This window comes from Protopterus annectens, chromosome 8.part0 (genome assembly GCF_019279795.1).
Source record: "Protopterus annectens isolate FY-2018-M chromosome 8.part0, PAN1.0, whole genome shotgun sequence".
NCBI lineage: Eukaryota > Metazoa > Chordata > Ceratodontiformes > Protopteridae > Protopterus > Protopterus annectens.
Genome location: NC_056741.1, coordinates 1,892,809,716 through 1,892,830,452, shown reverse-complemented (window position 1 = coordinate 1,892,830,452; position 20,737 = coordinate 1,892,809,716). Strand labels below are relative to the sequence as shown.

Sequence of the window (20,737 nt, the reverse complement as noted above, 5' to 3'; positions counted from 1 at the left end):
ATTGGATCCAAGCCACCCAGCTCCATCTACCTCAGGTCAGAGGATACCCTTATCCTTAGAGCTGAGTTTTTTTCTGAGCACTTTGGTTCAGTTGGATCCAGAGAGCTCTTGGAGCTGAAGTTGCCCTGTCAGATCCAAAGTGCTGGATTTGACTCTGAGGTTGTCGGAGCTGTCCATGGATCTCAGATCTTCAGCACGGGTAAGTACAGCTACGGCTTCTGCCTCGGGGGAGATTGTTCTTAGAGCAGGGAGGAGCATCAGTAAAAAAGCTTGCTTTTTGGATCTGGGGTCCAATCCCTCTCTGGGGAGGTCTGATTTTGAGGCCATGGAGAGAATGTTATCTGCCTCAGCAACACAGATGGTTCCTACCCCCTGGATCCTCAGTCTGCAGATTTGACATCTCTGCACTTGGAGTCTCAGCCTTCTTTTCCATAGGGGCAGCTGCTAACAAAACCCCGGGCTTCCCAACAGGATGTCCTGACTTCTTCTGATACCTCCCCAGAGCATCCCACTGAGGAGGTTCCTAAGAAGAAGATGTGCAAGAGGAAGCATTTGGACTGCGCAGAGGAGTCTATCATAGGAGATAGAGACTTTGATGAAGGTGAAGGGTCCCCATGGTCACCTCCTTAAAGATGTCTCATTTGGAGACATTCTTGAAATCCTAAAACAGAGAGGTGGCTGCAAGTCCAACAACCCTTTGTCTGAGGATTCTGTATTCCTGGAGACTTTCAGTACTGGTCTGTCTACCTCCTGGGTGACTCCTGCCACCAGAGAGCTCATCGAGTTGATCTCTCAGTGGACATGGAAGGATCTCAATATCATTGAACCAATATCTCAGAGACCTGACAAAATTATGGCAGCACCAGAACACGAGCAGTTTTGGGCAAAAGGGGGTGCCTTATGATGCCATGGTCATGGCGGCGACCACTAAGAAGGAACTTGCTTAGGAGAGTTCCACTGTTCATCCCCCCAACAAGGAGTCTCAAGTGATGGACAGGTTTGGGAAGCATGGCTTTGCTTCAGCGACCTTCGCCTTAAGGTCACTGAACTATCTGGCAACACAAGTGGTTCCTACCCCCTCGGAAATTTCTGACACTTTCTCAGGATCCATTTCTGAAGAAGTCCAAGCATCTGTGACTTCTCATTTGGCTACCCTGCAATTGATTTCCATTTTTTTCATGAGGCTCATTTCACATGTAGTTGAAGGAACCTCAAGGAGGCATGCCTGGATGCTGTTATGAGATTTTGTGGAGCCCTTTAAGGCTTCATTCATTAATGCTCCTTTTGATGGCACATCTTTGTTTGGCCCCAAAGTAAAACACGCATTATCCAGGTGTAAAATTTTCAGAAAGACCCTGTCTGCCATGGGCGTATGTTTTTCCTCCCCTCAAAGATCCTCTTCAAGGAATCAACGAGGTAGTGGAAAAATGTGATTCAAAAACTCCCGGGGACCTTTCCAGGACACATATAGGGGTCCCCCCCCAAGGTAGAGGGGAGAAGTCCAATGGTAGATGCCTCCTCCACAGCAGAGGTGGCCCACAAAACCAAGGGTCCAGAGATTTTCTTTGGCAGACCCTTCCAGTGTTCCTGAAGGGAAGCCAATTGCCCTCCTCTGCAGGCAATCAGGGGTTGACTATTCCCTGCACCAGAGAGCCTGGCTAGAAATAACAGATACTTGGGTGCAGAGGATCAATTCCAGAGATTATATAATACCATTTTCCCTTCCTCCTACATCTTCAAGTAAAATCCCTAATGTTCCACCCAGTCAGAGGGAACAAGCAGCAATTCAGGTACAAAGGCTACTAGAAAAGAGAGTTATCCAAGAGGTCCTGCTAGACTTGATAAGATCCAGAACTTACTCAAGATTCCTTTTAGTGTCAAAGAAAACAGGGGACTAGAGACCAATTTTGGATCTCAGCAACTTAAACAATTCAGTTTGACACCACGGTTCACGGTTCAGTCCATTCACCACTTTTTGGGCAAGGATGACTGGATGTGTTCAATAGAACTTCAAGATGCATACTATCACATAAAGATGAACAGATGATCCAGAAGGTATTTATGCTTCCAGCTGAGAGCCAGTCACTACCAATTCAGAGTTATGCCCTTTGGTCTCACCACAGCCCCCAGAGTGTTAACCAAGTGCATGGCAGTGGTTGCAGCTCACTTGAGACTGCAGGGATTCTGTTTTTTTTCCATATCTAAATGACTGGCTCATTTCTGCCCCAACCAGACATCAACTGTTAAAGGCAAAAGACCACATTCTTCAGACATGTTCTCTTCTGGGGATAACCACAAATGATGAAAAATCTCAACTAGAGTCAACTCAAAGTTTAGAATTCATAGGAACACTTTTGAACGTAAAATCAACCATAGCTTCACTACCCCCTCCAAGAGTTCAGACAACAAGATCATAGGTAGTAAAAAAATCTGCAGTACCAGGATTTCAGCCTGTTTGGTTCTTCAGGCTCTGGGTTCAGTGGCAGCAGCTATAATCTAGTATCGTTAGCCAGATTTTACATGAGGATTTTACAGTGGATGCTAGCAACACAATGGTTGATGCTCTACCAACCCATGTCAACTCCAATACAAATCACTTACATATGCAAGGGGTCTATATTAAATCACCGAATGCTTAAAAAAAATCGAACAATTATTGATCAACCATATGTAAGCAAAAACTTACATAGGGTCGATCAACCATAGTTCGATTTGTCCAATGTCGAAGTGTCAGAACAGCAATTTTTTTTCCAAGGGAAAAAAATCGCTGTTCCAACCAAAAAAAACAAAAAAAAAAAAACAAAAATCAATTTCAAACATTACAGTAAATAGGGGTTTCGCCCCCAACACCCCCCTACTTAAATATACCAACTCCGAGACTGCACAAAAGTGCCGGAAATGGCAAAGTACCTAAGTGGCCAAACAAATTCTTTCCCAGGGAAAGAATTCGCTTAACAGCCGCTTTGATTTTGCATTTTCAGCCATTTCAGTTCGACCAAGATGCATTTGAAAAATGCGTCTTTGGTCTTCTAATATAGACACTATGCAAGAGAAATCGCAGGTGGTAGGTTCAGTCAGATCAGGTTCTACAAGGCCATCCATTTATTTTCCCTCAACCCAAGGCCATAGTGATCATGAACGCTTCCCAGTTGGGATGGGGGGGACCCCCTGAGGAGGCCAACTTGCATAACTTGCATATAAATGTCCTAGAGATTAGAACAGTGCTTTTAGCATTGCAGGCCCTTTAAGATGCTCTCCCCTCTATGACAGTTGCAATTCAAATGGACAATATGTCAGTAGTTTGGTACATCAACAAACAAGGACAGACCAGATCTTACACCTTGTGTCAAAAAGTGCTCATAGTGTGGCAATTGGCAATCTCATCCAACCACTTTCTTATACAACACATATTCCAGGAATCCAATGTGATAGTGGACAAGTTGAGTAGGTGCATTCTTCTACCTCATGAGTGGTCTCTCAAAAAGAATGAAACAGAAATGATTTTCCACCAGTGGGGCCAGCTTTGCTTCAGTCTTATTGCATCTCCAGTAATCAGGAAATGCAACAGCTACTATGCCCTAATCCCCCCACAGAGGGAATCACCAAGGGATGGTCTACTTCCTGATTGGCCACCCCAGTTTATTTTATGCTTATCTGCCAATTCGGCTACTTCTGAAATTCCTTCAGAAAGCTGCCCTGTTGAAGAGTAAAGTCATCCTCATTGCACCTTACTGGCCTCAACAGATCTGGTTCCCTTCCTTTGGTCTCACTTATTTCTCAAACCTTAGATTCTGGATCCAACACCGGACCTCCTGTCTCACCTGACAGGCATGATCCATCCAGATATACCAAGCCTCAGGCTGACCACCTGGCTTCTTCAATTCCATTAATAGGCAGACAACCTATGCTCTCTTCCCCTGTCCAGCACATACTTTTATCCTCTCATAAACCTCTGACATGTAAACTATACTCCAATAAATGGAAAAGGTTTGTTTACTGGGCACATCAAAATAATGCTTATCCTTTTTCAGCTCCAGTACATAACATACTTGAATTTTCAGCCCTGTTTTTAAAGAAGGAGATGGTTCCTCAGCAGTTTATTTATTTATTTATTTATTTACATTTGTTGACTGGGAGTGTCCGACTGGACGTAGGTCCATTTTCAGCGGAGGCCCGGGGAGAAAAGCTCCACAGTTAAAATATACAGACAGTAGTTACACTGGATTTACATAGCGATTAACAATTTGATTAACATAGCAATTAATTACAAACATAGTTACAGATGAAGAATATAGTACATCAGCAGACAACTAGAATCTTTATATGTGAAGTACATAGCAGACATTAATAATTGTTACAATAAGAAGTTCCTGCTGTATAATAAGTAGTAGGCTTAAGAGCATCTGAGCTTGCTATAATCAAGGTAGTTAGTGGGGTGGAAAGAAAGGTAGTGGTTGGATGGGGTGGGTGATATTAGAGTTTAGTAAAGTTTTGAAGTGGGTGCATGATGGTACGGAGGCAATTGTGGGTGGGAGGGAGTTCCATAATTTGGCTATGGCGCAAGAGAATAGTGCTTCACCAGCAGAGTTATTGGCTTTAGTGATCTGCAAGTGATTTTTGTTGCTGAATCTTAGTGGTCTGGTGGTGCAATAGGGTTGGAGTAGAATCTGGAGGGATGGGACATTTAGTGGATGGTTTACTAGTTTGTGAGCAAGTGAGAGTTGATACCATTGAAGGAGGTGAGGGAGTTCAAGCCAGCCCAGTTCAGCAAGTGAGAGGCAGTGGTGACTATGATAGGATGCCCCTGTGGCAAATTTGGTGATTTTGTTGTAGCAGGTCTCTAGGTTGTTTAGATCGCATTGCCTTAGGTTGATATATATTAGAGAGGCATAAAGTAGGGTGGAGATAAGGTAGGAATTTGCTACCGAAATCTTTGCTAATTTGGTGAGAAGTTGCTTATTTCTGTATAACACTCCTAGTTTTTTGTGACTTTTTTTATGGTCATGGATATGTGAATGTCAAATTTTAGTTTATTGTCTATTTCCACTCCTAGTAATTTGGTGTGTTCTGTTGGGTGTATAGTGGTGTTGTCTTTTGCTGTGATGTTAAAGTCAGAGTTGTTTTGAGTATGTTTGATGGGTTGGAAGATGAGTAGTTTAGTTTTGTTTGGGTTGAGTATTAACTGGGCATCGGATAACCAAGTTTCAACAGAGGAAAAGGCTTCCTGTGTGACTTTTTGCAGTTTGGGTAGGGAATGGGCTTTGCAGATGATGGTTGAGTCATCTGCGTATTGTATGAGTGTGCCATGTTTCGTGGCAGAGACTAGATTATTGGTGAAAATAGAGAAGAGTAGGGGTCCAAGGATGTATCCTTGGGGAACCCATATAGAGACAGGTAGTTGGGGAGATATGTCATTCTGCCATACAACGGATTGTTGGTGGTCAGACAGGTAACATTGAAACCAGTTGTTGACTGATTGAGAGAAGGATAGGTTATTAAGGACAGAGATGAGTTGTTTCTGTGGGACCATGTCAAATGCCTTAGATAGGTCTAGGAAAGTAGCAGAGGAGACAGCCATTGTTTTTATGCCAAAGGATAGTGCTAGTAAAGGAGAGTAAGGCATTGGTGGTGCTATGGTTTGGTCGGAAACCATGCTGACTATTGGAAAGGAGGTTGTTAGTAAGGAGGTAGTCTGAGACCTGAGAGTGATTGCATCTCTCTAGTATTTTGGAGAGTGGAGAGAGAATAGCTATGGGGCGGTAATTGATTAGTTCTGTGGAGGGGCCGCCTTTGTGGAGGGGAATTATATGTGATACTTTCCATTGAGTGGGAACGTAACTTTCTGACAGAGATCGGTTAATCAAGATGGATACTGGATAGGACAGAGCATCAGCTGCGATTTGTAGGTATTCACTTGGGAGGTTGTCTACTGCTAATTTGGTGGGCTTAAGTTTAGTTAAGAGTTTTTTTTATGTTGGAGGTAGGTACAGGAGAAAAAGAGAAGGCAGTGGGGAGATTACTAGTTGAAGGTGTGGCTTGCAGGGGAGGGGGGTTGTGTTGTTATTGATAGTATGGTTTGTGTGAAGTGTGTGTTGAATAAGGTAGCAATATTTTCAGAAGAGTGAAGGGATGTTAGGAGGAGGGGTACTGACTTTACCTGGGTGGAAGATGGAGTTTATGGAGGACCAGAATTGTTTGGGGCTGTGTTGGGAGGAGTCTAGGGCCGACTGGTAGTATTGGAATTTGTCCTGTTTTATTAGCTTTTTGACTCTGTTGCGTAGTTTTAGGAATTTCTGTCTAGTTGAGGAGGTTTTGGTTTTGCGCCAGTGCTCCCAGGCTTTATCCCTGTTTTTCATTTCTGACTTAGTGGTTTTCTGTAGTCATGGGGAGGGTTGTACTTTGGTTCTGGAAAGTCTTATGGGGGCATGGTAATTAAGGATGCTCAGGAAGGCAGTATTAAAAAATTCAACTGCGTCATCAAGACTGAGGTACTTTAGAGGATGCCAGTTACATTCTTTGAGGGATGCGATGAATGTGAGTGGGTTAAAGTTTAGGTTTTTACGTATTTGATAGTAGATAACAGGTTTAGCTTGGTATAGGTATTTTTTGAGTTGGAATGTTGGGAAGAGATCACTGAGGCTATCTGATAAGCAGCCTGTTATATATGACTGGGGGCTCTTACTGACTAGTATCCAATCTAGGGTAGTGTGCTTGCTGGAGTTTTTATTTATCCTGGTTGGTGACTGGACTAGTTGGGTGAAGCCATGAAGGTTTACACGTGGGTTGAATGGTTGCCACTATGTGGGTAGACCAGCTGAGGAGGTTTTCTAGTGGAGGGATGTTTTGGACAGGTAGGAAGTAGCATCCAATTATGCTGATGCTTTTGTTTTGGTTTATTCTGAGGTTGGTATATATTATTTCTTCATTGCCTATTTTTGAAGCTGATGATTTTAAGATCTGGATGTTTCAATGCTGTTTAAATATTATACCTACACCGCCTGCTTTCTTGTTTAGTTGGTCTGCTCTTAGTATGCCGTAACCAGTAGGGATGATTTGCTCACTGGTAATGTGAGGTTTTAGCCAGGTTTCTGTCAGGTTGACTATATCTGGGGAGTACAAGTCTATGATGGCATGGAGTTCATGGACTTTGTTGGATATACTTCTAATATTTAGGCTTAGTAGAAGGAAGTCACGTGGCTTTCTATTGGCTGTGATATGGGAGAAGTTGTGGTTTCTAGTCTGATTATGAGGATTGGGGTTGGAGATGGTAGGGCCAGGGTTGGGGTGGAAGTCTCCACTTAGGGCTAGTTTTGATATGCATGAGGTTATTAGTTTTCTCAGTTTTTGAATGTGTTTGTTTATTAGGGAAACTTTATGATTGTGCTCTGTGGGTAATAGGTATAGTGGGAGGGTTACTATGTCAAGTTGTAGGGATGCTTTATGTTTGAGTAATATAGTTGGTAGAATATGCGGGGGGGTGCATAGGGATGATTCTTGAGTTGGTGGGAGGGGAGCTGAGTGAGGGTGAGACGTGAGTAGTGGTGTGAGTAGTAGTACAGTGGTATTGCTTGAGTGGGGGAATTATGGAGTTTTGGTAGGATATGCAAGAAGAGTGCATGCAGTGAGCATAGGTATGGTATGCTTGTACATGTTAGCTGAGGAGGAGTGATAGTAGTGGGAAGATGGACGAGGTAGTGTTGGGTTTAGTGCTGTGGTTAGCTACTGAAAAGATGGGAGGGGTTTGAGAGTGTAATAAAGGTAGGACCACTGGGGGCGGGAAGGAATAGGGGGCAGGGTGGGGAGCAAAGCGAGTAGAAACCCTGTTAGTTGCTCTTATGAGGGGGCTGGAAAATCAGGTAACAGAGTAAACTGATAAATGAACATATGATAGTGAATGTGGAGACTCAGGCAGGTACCCTGTATTTCCACAAACTATCAGTTAGCTGTGCCCCAGTTCAGACAGTTTTAATAAGTTCCATGACAGAGCCGAGCATGAGGTGCTCAAAGGGTGGTTGCAGTTTTAAAAATGGTGTCTGCCACAGGTAATATTTATTAACTTTGGGACTGTCTTAAGGTAATAAACAGGGAAGGGGGAGAACAGGGGTGTGAGCAGGCAGTTCTTTTGTACTGCTGCTAATGAGCCAAAGCAAAGACAAGTTTGTGTTTAAGAAACAATCAGAATTGACCAAGGACTGCTCTGAAACTGTAAGTCATTTCTTAACCATTTCTCAGGTGGAAAAACAGGATAACCTTGTATCAATAGGCTACTGTGGTCTCAGTTTAAATTAACAAACACACATTTTTATCATTATGGATACTATTTGCTAACAGAAGAGAATAAGAGAGAAAATGGAAGATGAGTGTGTGTGTGTGTGGGGGGGCTGCTTACAAGCTAAAGCAGAGTGTTCTCCAGGGGAAAATGAATATTGGCTCAAACAGGTAGGCACATACTAAAAGTTAACTTTAGCTGTTTGCAGACAGTTCAGACCTGGACTGCACTTTTCTTATAAGAATGATAAAGGTGGTACCGCAGTTGAATACTTAAGAGTGGTGTTAGGTCTAGAAAAGAAAAGTACAGAGAGGAGTAAACACTTTTGAGGTGGTAAAGATATATTATAAAGATTACAAAAAATAAACTGAGCAAATAGCTACTGCATATATGACTTGAACCAACTACTGGTATGTGCAGATACTGAGCCAGTTGGAAAAACATCAGTTAGAAGGGACCTCAGCTGACAGTTATGCAGTCACAGATAAAAATATAGCAAGGAGCACTCTGTCCTGGGTCTCTAATGTGATTCTATCCACCAGTAACAGCGCAATTATATAGAAATAATTAGACACCAGTATGAGCTGTCTATACACAACACATGTATATGAATAACATTAGTGAACAAGGTGCAGCTATGCAAATAGACTATACTATTATACTAAAAACAACTTGGTGCAGTTAAAGTCCAAATAGCAGCAATATTGAATTTTCACATTGGATTTGAAGGTTATTCTGCAGCCTCTCTTAGGCTCTGCAAAGCCTTTTTGCGAGGCACTCTTCTTTTAAAGCCTCCTGTTAAAGACCCTACTCTACCATGGGATCTAAATCTGGTACTGCAAGCATTTATCTATCCCCCTTTGAACCAGCAGCTAGGTGTGACCTTAAATATCTTTCTTGGATGACAATATTTCTAGTAGCCATTACTTCTTCCAGGTGAATTTCACAGATTCAAGCCTTGTCTTCAAAACCATCATACTTGATCTTTCACAAGGATAGAGTTACATTATGAACTAATGCATCCTTTCTCCCTAAGGTAGTATCAGACTCTAATATCAATCAGTCCATTAATTTGCCAGTATTCTTTCCTAAATTTGCTAACAAGGGCAAATGCATGTTACACTTATTGGATTTTCACAGGCAATTATGTTTTTACCTACGTAGAACAAATAACATCAGGAAAACTGATCAGTTATTTGTTTCATTTTCAGATATAAAATTGCAGAAAGAAACTCAACAAGACCACCACAGCTGTGATAGTTGATGCAATAAAATCCACTTTTAATACACAAGGCAAGCGCTTTCACGTAGATATTCTACACTTCTTCAGATCTTACAAACTATACCTTTGAACAATTAATTTATATACTAAATCAACATCTAATTATCTAATTAAAACAATCTATAATTAAAACTATTAAAATCAATTAAGTTACAATAGGACAGTTCATTTAAATTGACTTGCTTCTAATTCAGGTTTAATACATATACTACTATTCAGACCAGGATAAATGTGTGCTTTTAACTTAAAAATCTATTTTAATTCCATACGTTGTACATAACTGTTGTTATCTTCTTCTCTCATTTAATTTTACTATTTGTAATACTCTAAAACTTAAACCATGAGTAGAGTATTCCATAATATGTTTCGCTAGTGCATTGGATGAGTTCTAGTTTCTAATATCATATAGGTGTTGATATATTCTATCTCTTAGTCATTTAATAGTCTTACATATATAAAAACAGTTACATCCTTTGCAAGTAGCTAAATAAATAAGATTAGAGGTGTTACATGTAGCATAAAACTTTGGTTCAAAAACAAAATTCAAGACCGGGTGACTATAACATTGCATCTGAATAATGTTGTCACACATCTTGCATTTCTTACATGGATATGTACCTAATTTTCCTTTTGTTGTCCTATGCATTTTATTTCCACATAATATCTGTTTCAAATTTTATTTTTATAAATAAAACTGTGTTTCTCCTACTATTCTCGATGTATTTTTATCTACATCAAAAAATGCCAATTTTATTTATTTATAATTTTTATTTATAATTACATGTTACTTTAGATATAAAGTTGGGGAAAACAATTGCCAAAATAACTTTAGCCAGATGGCTGACTGACTGTATTTCTTTTATTTATAACAAATTGGGAATTGCTTATCAAAACTGCTACAAGCTCATTCAACTAGATCCATGGCAACTTCTTCAGCCTTCCACTCTAGAGCTTCCATGGATGACATGTGCAGCAGCAACTTGAGCTACTCCCCATACCTTTGTTACTCATTACAAACTGGATTAGGTCTCCAGAGGTAGAGCATCATTTGGTTCAGTGGTGCTCACTAATATCCTTCCTTGAGTCTACCTCAGATTTTAGGTAGCTGGGGACTCTGTCACATAAGTTGAGGACAGAATGAAAATTGACAATATCAGATAAAGAAGTTATGTACTCACCATAATGTTCCATCTGTGTAGTCCATTTTCATTCTTCCTGAACTCCCCACCCTCCAACCCCCATCCTTTGAAAACTACTGGAAGAGTGAGTGGTTAGGCAATATCACTTCCCTGATATTGTGCTTCAGATATAGTCTCTTCACTACATGACTGCTAATATTTCTTTCTGCTGAAGTCAACAAACAAAATCTGAGGTACTTGGGGTTGGTGCATTGTGAGTAAGGTAAGAAGCTCGAGAGTTTCTGGTTGCCATGAGCTTTAGCAATGGCCGAGTCGGATCCAAGGGATTAGATCCAAACCCATAAGTTGAGGAAGAATGAAAATGGACAACACAGATGGAACGTTATGATGAGTACATAACTTCTTTTTTTGGTAGTCATCACATCAGCCAAGAGAATTTCAGGATTGCAAACATTATCTTTAAAACCTCTGTATGTGTTTTTTTCACAAGGACAGTGTCTTTCTGGGAATAAATGCATCCTTTATCCCCATAAATACTTCAAAAGCCAAAGCAAATGAGCCAATCCATTTATTTTGTTTTCTTCCCTAACCATACTAAAGATGGAGAGTAGCTTCTGCACACCCCAGATGTGCATAGACAACTCCGATTTTACCTCCACAAAACTACAGCAATAAGGAAAAATAATAATTTATTTATTCAATTTGCCCCAAAACAGTTTGATTACAATTTGTCCAAAATAACTGTTCAGATAGCTCTCAGAATGCATATCTTTTGCATACTCTTACAGAACTAAATCATTACCAGCTAAACCAAGAGCTCACTCCACTAGATCTGTCTCGGTTTTCACTGCCTTTTTCAGAAACTCTTCTGTAGATAAAATTAATCCTGCAGCAACATGATCTACATCGATTGTATACCTTTGCCAAGCATTACAAAGTTAATGTAATCTCCAGATCTAGAACATCCTTTGGAGCTACATCTCTTAGAGCTATCCTTTTGTTATACCACCCAGGAATTGGGGTGGATTTGGGATTCTCTCCCATTAGTCAGGTTGGCTGGACTAGCTGAACTAGTATACAAAAGTTATGTACTTGGCATAACACTAGATCCTTTTTATCCTAGTCTGTCTGATATGACATCCTTCCCCCATTCAAATTCTCAGTTCATCCTAAGGAACTGGCAGGCCAAACAGAAGCTTGTCTGCCCTTCTTAGTTATAAACATTAGAACATGGTCACCTGGTCTTGCCATCATTAGTCAGCAAACTCAATCTGTAGTCAGTTAGTGCACAGAAGAATTATGGGAGGAACGTTTTTGAAGGAGCTTGAGGCAAGGAGGACTAGCTAAGACTGGATTGGATCTCATAAGCAGCTTATTTCTCATTAGTCATATCAGACGAACTAGGACAACAAGTACATAACCTCAATGTTCTGTATTTCTGCAGTGTTGTTGTGAGTTTTAATGGGTTGCTGTTCAATGTGCATTTAGAGTTCTGTGTTCAGCCTGGAACTGGTCAAAGTTGACAGGGAGGTTGAGAGCGTACTTTGAAAGACAAAAGTTTCAACTTTCAAGCTGTAAAAATATTAAACTTAGATAATTTATGTTTTACTTTCGTTTTATGTTATATTTCATGGGCACAAGTATGCAAAATTAAATTAGTTCCTCTGACATGGTCTGTCGGATTATCTCTTTTCAGACTTCATTCTCAGTTGTAGCTTTACATTCATCTGACTCATAGACAGTACTTCATCTGCCTACTTAATTTTTGTTCCTCTTTAAATATAATCTTGTCAGGAGACACATTCACACTTTCAGAAAAAAATCCACAAGGAAAATAAAAATGATAATAATACCAAGGGAAAATTAAAATGAATACAAACGCTGACCCTGAGAGGAAATATTTGGTAGCTGGAGCCACTGGAGAATGGACTAAAATAATTAAAGATAAATCTATAGAAAGACACTCAATGTATACCCACTACACAAAAAATAAAACTAGTAGCCTACAGCCATTTCCAGATACAATTGCATTTTGCTTGTAGCAAAAGAGATTTGTAGAAGGGTCAGTAGTCATACAGAATTGTGGGTAAAAGAGGAGTGGCCAGGTAGTCTGGGAAAGTTTTAGATGTCAAGCTAATTCCTGACAGCATCCTGAAGGTGCAGAAGACAGAATTTATTTTGCACCTGCTGATTCTGGTGAAGATGAAATTTCTTAAAGTCATGTAAACATTTTAAGGTGTTTGGAGTTTTATGTTCCATACATAACAGTGGAGAACACTGTTCCGCAGTTTGCTGATAATGGAAGGAGCAATTTGCACTGTCATAGTGATTATCAAAGTTCAGGTGAATTTAGATATGTTGAATTGTATGGGGCAGTACCGAATACAGTAGAAAGAATAATTCTGTGGACTGTATGGATAGAAGGAAATCGAAAGAGTAGTGTTATTCTGAAAAACTGCAAGCAATGTGCATGTCTTAGAGCACTCCTGTTGCCTATGGTCTTGAATGTATGTGCAAGGGGAATTCTTAATGAGCTTTCTCGGCATATTAGCAGACTTCTGCAGATTCCTCTTTTTTAGTCTTTCAGGTTTGTTTCCCTTTCTAGTTTGAGCATTCTTTATTCAAGATTATAGTCTAAAATGGAAGCAGGCCACTGGCGCAGATGGAGATCAACCATCTGAAAGACTGGCAAGAATGGGAATTAAACAGTAAGATATCAGCTCCATTTTTTCATGTGAAAAAAACAATCCACCACTTCAGCTGTCAAAGCTAGAGGCTAACTGGTGCAAGAGCTCTAGAATTCAGAAAAAGGTAAAAAAGTAGCAGACCACAAACCAAGAATCCAAAAACACATTTCAGCACAATTTCATGGGTACAAAAAACACACGATTTCAACAAAACTCAAGTGCTTTCATCTCTCTCAATAAGATACTTCATCAGAACTACACATCCAGATTGTAGGTGCACTTAAATAGCAAAGAGTCACATGATTAATAAAGCACAGTTAAAAGTTTAAAAATGCATACACCATAGTTACATAAACAAATTTAAATTACAGCCTAACTGTACACAGTTTAAATAAAGTAGTAAATGAAACACTTTTATTTATTCCTGGTTTGGCATAAGTTTTTAACTGCCATAAAAGCTCAGCATACTCAAGCTTCACACTGCAATGGTCACCCCTAGGGTGTCTATCAATCTTTTCTAAAAAGCATAAATAAAAATTACTTAAAACCAGCAAAGACAATTGAATGTTTGTACAATTAATTTTTTTTTAAACAAGCCCTTATAATGTCATACAAATGTTCTGTAATGTGCTATCAAAGGGTGCATTCGGCCTTTCCTATATAAACACTTATGTGTGTCAGACAATGCAGCATATACCACACCATTTGTAGAACAATTGTTTGTGTTGGTTTTATGGTGCATGGGTCTTTAAATTCTTATTTGTCTTTTATTGTGTTATGTGACTGCTTACTATTTAAGTGTACTTATCCTTTGGATGTGTAGTTTTGATGAAGTCTTTCAATGATAGAGATGAAAGCGCTTAACCTGAGTTTAGTTTTAAGCTGTGGAATTAAGTTGCAACGTGTTTTTGAATTCCTGATCTAACAGGTGCAAAGTATTTATCCACAAGAGTATAAGCAACCATTCAACATATGTACCTGCATCGCAAATCTTGCATTGCTCTAGAGGAGGAGAACTGAGGACAAAAAAATCCTTTGTGTCCTATTTTTTTAATCTTTGGATTTAAGAACTCAGACACAATCTGCTTTCATACCTAAAGTATGTTATTCTCTGAAGTCTTGGAATCTCCTTTCAAAAGTCATTCATGTAAAAAATACACAGAGAATAGTCAGCTCTAGTAGTGTAGAAGGATAAAACTCTGAGTGTGGACTGGGCATCCCAAGTTCAGTTAGAACCTTCTGTACCTTATAGAGCCAACGAAGTAGGATGGGTATGCCCATCCTGGGGGAAGGGCAGGGTGGAGACAGCTGTCTACTGCCAAAGTCCCTAGTAGTAGGGGTAGCAACACAAATATATGATCTAGGAATGGGCATTAGGCTCACCAAGCCCCCTACTGTGGGTAGCATTTAACATGGGTCTGAGGAAGTGTGCATTTGCATAGAAAGGAAATTGGAAGGCCTTTCTTTGGATCATCCATCTCCCCACATAGAGGTGGAGTTAGGCCTTTACAAATGCCTTCATTCCCTGGATGACAAAGAGAGAGCTTAAAGCACCCACATGGCTGCCAGAATGGTATCACCCTGATTCCAGATGAAATTCCCAAATAAGGAAATGCATAGGCCCTATCCTGTTGGAAAGAGGACTAATGCATCCTGGAAGGGGCTTGCCGGTCCAGACTACTGCTCTCGACATAATCTTTGGAAGGCAGGAAAGGAGTTGCAGTGCAGGATCAAAGCAGGGATGTTGTGTGCATGGCCACTCAAATCATTGGCAGTAGCCGTTGTCTGTCATATGGACAAGAGCACATTGTAAACTGACACATGGGCACAACTGGTTCTGTGGTGATGTAGTACCCACATAACCACCCAAGAGGAAGAGTTAGGCCATTAATGAAAAATGCTGTTATTGCCATGATGCCAGAGCACCAAATTTCCCAGTATCTGCTGAGATGACAGGTCTTGCCGTATAGGACTTGGGAAACAAATGGACTGTAATATAATAGGAGTTGGCTTGATGGTTAAGGTATCTGGAAGAGGGGGGGGGACACACAAAAAACATATGCAGCAAATAATCAAGAGCTTTCAGTGGTTACTCTTGCAGTTTAATCCACTGAGATATTACATGAAAATTTCAATTTGTTTACAGATGAGGAATTACACAATAGATTTAGGTTTGATAATGTTACTTATATATGACTGCATTTAAGATTACTCTGTATATTTATGAGACCTTGGATCACAGTTTGTTTTTCTTTCTTAACATTCTTTTTAATTTGTCCAGGGCTTTGGTTTCTTAGTTTGTTTAGGCCCCTTCTCTACCATGGTTAAAACTCTTTAGCTAGCTGTCGATTCATTCTCAGCCACGATCCTTTATATTTCATTTAGGGGATATATTTTAGGGCCATTGATATATGGTGCTCACAACAGTACCTTTCCAAAATTTTGTAATCATATATGGTCTTTGCTGTCGTCTGTTTTATTGAGCTGTGGCTTTGATTTATCTTAAGAGGGACTGTAAATTGACTTGATGCCAATTTGATGGTGGTTAGAGATATGTAAATTATCTTGAATAACTCAGAATCATAGACTTCAAGCTCCGAGGAGTACTTTTACTTTTTTTTTCTTTGTAAGAAGATCAGATTTTGTTAGTAGCACAAGATAATGCACTTATTTTAGATAAAGTTATTCCTTTTCTTACTATATATTGGATGTGGTAAGGACCATTTATAAACATTTCCCAGTGCTATGTTATGTAGTTTGCTCACATAGTCTAGTCACAGATAGAGTTCAGTTTATGGAGTTGTATTTGTCCTTTTTAGATTTCCGTTTGGATATTTATTCAGTTATTAATGTTTTTGATTTACAAAAGTTAGACATTTGTTAACATTTTCATCTTTGCTGTATGCATCATTTAAGATAAACCCATTATTGCTTTATTTATTTTAAGTCTGTCCCTTTATCATTAGAAAATGGTATGTGCTTTAAAAGCATAAACTTGTTCTACCACCATAAAAGGGAACATGTATCTAATGTTCAGTGATGTTTTCAGTAGTCCAAGTTTTAAATAAGTTTATAAAACATTCTTTGAGAGTTTTTGTTTTATTTGTAAATAACAGATGTGGAATTAATTTAAACTACAAGATGGTATGTTTAACTTTGATATTTATTTCTTTTGTCTGAGATATGTTATGTTGCCTTTTTTGGGGGGCTATTCCCACAGTTATCAAAAAAACAAAATGAAAACTCCAGCAAAGCCAGAACTTCCAATAAGTGACCTCCCAAACCTCTTGTGTCAGAGGCACATGGGATATATGCACATGATCCTTATGAACATCAGGTGTTTCAGCTAATTGGCAATTCTGAATGCCAATGACTTGTTTCATCATTTTAATGGACAATTTCAGGCCAATAAAGCCAAACCCCACTAGCTGTTGATATGCATATTTCGGCTTTGTTATTACCTCATCAGCACAGCACAAGGAGAGTGTTTGACTAAGCATTAGAAACACAGGGCTGTTATACCCAGCTGATGTCCATTATCATTAGGTTCACTCCAAAAATATCCCAAACAGCAAACTAAAACAATGAGTGAGAAGGTCACTGAAAAACAAGTCATGGGCATTCAGAATTGCCAATTAGCTGAAACACCTGATGTTCATAAAGATCATTTGAATATATCCCGTGTGCCTCTGACACAAGCGGTTTGGGAGGTCACTTATTGGAAGTTCAAGCTTTGCTTGAGTTTTCATTTTGTTTTTACTGATTGTTTTTTCAGTGACCTTCTCACTCATTGTTTTAGTTTGTTGTTTGGGATATTTTTGCAGTGACCCTAATGGTAATGGACATCAGCTGGGTATAACAGCCCTGTGTTTCTAATGTTTAGTCAAACGCTATGCTTGTGTTGTGCCGATGAGGTCATAATAAGGCCGAAATATGCATTTCCCCAGCTAGTGGGGTTTGGCTTTATTGGCCTGACATTGTCCATTAAAATGACGAAACAAGTCATGGGCATTCAGAATTGCCAATTAGTTGAAATACCTGATGCTCATAAGGATCACTTGCATATATCCCATGTGCCTCTGACACAAGAGATTTGAGAGGTCACTTATTGGAAGTACTAGCTTTGCTGGAGTTTTCATTTTGTTTTTACTGATTGGTTTTTCAGAGACCTTCTCACTCATTGTCACAGTTATCAAAAAGAAAAATAAATTAAACTGACCTTGAAAGAGTCCCCTAGGTTGCCTGGCTACATTGAGATGTATCCTTCAGTGGTCCTTTGTTATTATTTATATTGCACAGCACTGCCATATGCTATAAATGTGAAAAATATTTAATTATAAGATGTCAGGATTATCGGTTACACTATCAAACAACACTACTGAATTTGCACTGTGTTTTGGTACTTGCGCACTAGATTTTTCATACTGAGTTGTGTATACTGCTTCATCTGTGTACACAAAACAGTATTATTGTGTTTAGTGATGCAATTGACATAAGTTAACAGTCTTGGAAATGTTGACTTCGGTTAGCAACAATGCCTTTAGTGTAGGTTATAAAGGTATTCTAACAGAATAGCACTGAAGTTGAGCATGAGATATGAATTTCTATTGTTTGGAATATAATGTGGGTTATAGTTGGGAAAGTCTGAAAAGTGACATCTGGATAAAGGCAGACTGCTTTCTGGATTTGCACAACTTTTGGAGGATACAAAGAAAAAGTTAGGTAAATGAAAAGTAAATGTGTTGGTGGAGAAAAATGAAATTTACTATTTAAACTTTAACAGCACAGCAGTTGATGTAGGTACCAACAAGTCTGAATATCTGAAATGTGATGACTCCTGCTAACCAGTGCTGCCTCATTGATTTATTAGAAATGTAGCCAATTGTCTTTCATTGCTATTTCCTATTTAGCCTTCTTAACAAATGCAGCATGGATCGTTTTTCTTCTGTATGTGTGAGATGCAGACAGCTGTTACAGCAAGCTGACGCATAGGAATGTGACCTTATTTGTGTACTTTCTCTTTTCGTTCTAGGCCTTTGACCACATTCTTGCAGCTGTGGAAGATATTGCTGGTCACCATGGGTACCATTACTGGAGAGACAAGTGAGTGGCATGTAACAAAATGGGGAAAATGTATTCATTTTGCACAGCAAGCAGTGTTCATTATTTTACATCTGTTTTATTGCATATATTCTTCATCTTCTCCTACACTGACAAATGTGCAACTCCCCAACATCATAATACCTATAGTTATGTTAATTCAAGCTGCAAGTGAGTAATTTTAACAGAGCAGGATGGAAACTTTTGACCAAAGGTTTACTTCCTCACCTGCGAAAGATCATTGAGAATTGCAGAGAGGCTTCAGGTAGCATTGCTGTCTGCCGGGTTACCTCGGATCCTTGCATTTTAGTAGGGCTCTAGCATGGTATTGAATAAAAAGGAAGATGTCCATCAGCCTGTAATCCTGTTTTTCTGAAGGAAGACTAAGCATGTATAAAGGAGGAAAATACATTACAGTTAATAGGCTCTTACAAATGGCATGTGGTTTCATATTCACGTATGAAAACAAGTGTCTATTTTTTAAATACAGAATTACTTATCTAGGCTAGTCTTAATGCAGTAAACAATTCATGTGGCAATGAGCTGCTAATTCTATCAGATCTGATGTTGTCATTTTCATTCACTCCTCAATCTCTGGGCTTCGGATCCAACCTTCGGATCCAACTCGGCTGCTTTCTAAAGCTTAGGCTCCGATGCCCGAGGTCCTCCTTTACCCATAATGCCTCAATCCCCCAGATTATCTCAGATCTCATTTGCCGCTCATAGGAAAAGCATCATGATCCGCTTGCTTGAGCTCCATTGGATATTGACAGTTAAGTCCATAAATTCTTCCTTGTTATTCTTTTTACTCTACTACTTCCTTCTTATCTCCTACCCTTGTTTTTCTATAAAAAAAGAAGTCTTCACATTTTTTCCTTTTTAAATAGTGATCACTGGCCATTCTCTTTAGTGGGAGTAATTTTCCTTTCCTCTCTCCTTTCCTACTTAACTTTAAAAGAATGTCTGATAAGCCTTTAGGATTTAAAAAAAATGAACTTCCTGTGGGCACAAGATCCCCTTATCTGATGCCACACGGAGAGCATATATTGTCTCGGCCCTGCTCACCTTGAAGCCTCCTGCTTTATTTGTAGGGGTTTCACCAGAGAGCACTGGCCGTCAGAAAAAATAAAACTTATTCTGAAGGGCCTCCTACCTCCTTTGGTCCTGTCTGCAGGTTCTTCCACATCAGGGGCTCAACTCCCTTCAAAAAAGTATAGAGATGAACAGGATCGCAGTAAACGTTCCCCAGGAAAGTCAGCCTCTTCCCCTTCTGATAAGCATACCTCTCAACCTCTTAGAGCTAAAACTCTGGACAAAGCCATAAATAAATGTGGGACAAAGGACCAAAATTGGTGCAATTTTTAAATAATGCTCTTACAAACTTAGAAAGTTCATAGAATAGCAGGTTTTGCATTAGCATGAATTTTCTGAAGGGTATGAAGTCTGAAACTCAAATGTCTGTCATTCTTTTCTAACTTCAATCTTTAATAATTTGCCACTAATTTGCCAGAAAACCACAATTTTATGAAAAACAGACCAAAAATATGAGGCACAAAATCTGGACATTATGTGAAAAGCTGTACAGATGAGAGATATCCTGATGAGCCCCCAGCCAAGGCTCCAAGGGTGTAGGATCCAAAACCCTCACATCCAAGTAAGTCTGTACAATCATCTTTTCATCTCCAAGCTCCCCTGCCTTTGAAGCCTCCTCCTCCAACTACAGGGTCTCCCCTTAAAGAGAGTTCCCCAAGATTATATCCAGGCCACCTTCTACAGCATCCTCTGTCAGGTCCTCCTATAGCCTTTCTGAATCAGAGGTGGACAGACTAATGAAGCAATTCCTTCAGACACAGATCCAGATGGGGATCTTGCCAGCTTCATCCCTTATCGGATCCGTAGGCAGACAATCACCTTTCAGATCATTAGCTCTTTCTCTGATCCAAACTCCTGCTTCAGAGTCCTCAGATCTGAAGTCCCTGAGAGTAGAGGTGTCGGAGCTGATAGTGATTCTATCTTCAGCCATGATAGCTTCCCTGACTAACTTGGCCCTGAGCATGTCAGGGCAGAGCAGCTTTTGGAGCTGAAGCCTCGATGTTGGCTCCAAGGGGATGACCTTGACTCCAAAGTTTTCAAAGTCATCACTTCCCCTCTTGGAGTAAAGGGCCAGGGGAGTGGGCTTGGGGATACTCTGCTCCAGTAGCTTCGGCTCCAGGGGGATGGTATTCAGTTTCCCCTGGTCCCTTCTACTTTCGAGGTGGTG

The 20,737-nt window shown here is 39.8% G+C and overlaps 1 protein-coding gene across 1 annotated transcript in view; it reads left to right on the top strand.

Moving 5' to 3' along the window:
• The window catches only part of SLC9A5 (solute carrier family 9 member A5), a 2,700,532-nt gene that overhangs the window by 1,883,647 nt on the left and 796,148 nt on the right, over positions 1-20,737 (top strand). The window contains exon 9 of the mRNA XM_044081386.1: positions 18,410-18,480. Coding sequence (XP_043937321.1) covers positions 18,410-18,480 — 71 coding nt within the window. The remainder of the gene's footprint in view (positions 1-18,409; positions 18,481-20,737) is intronic.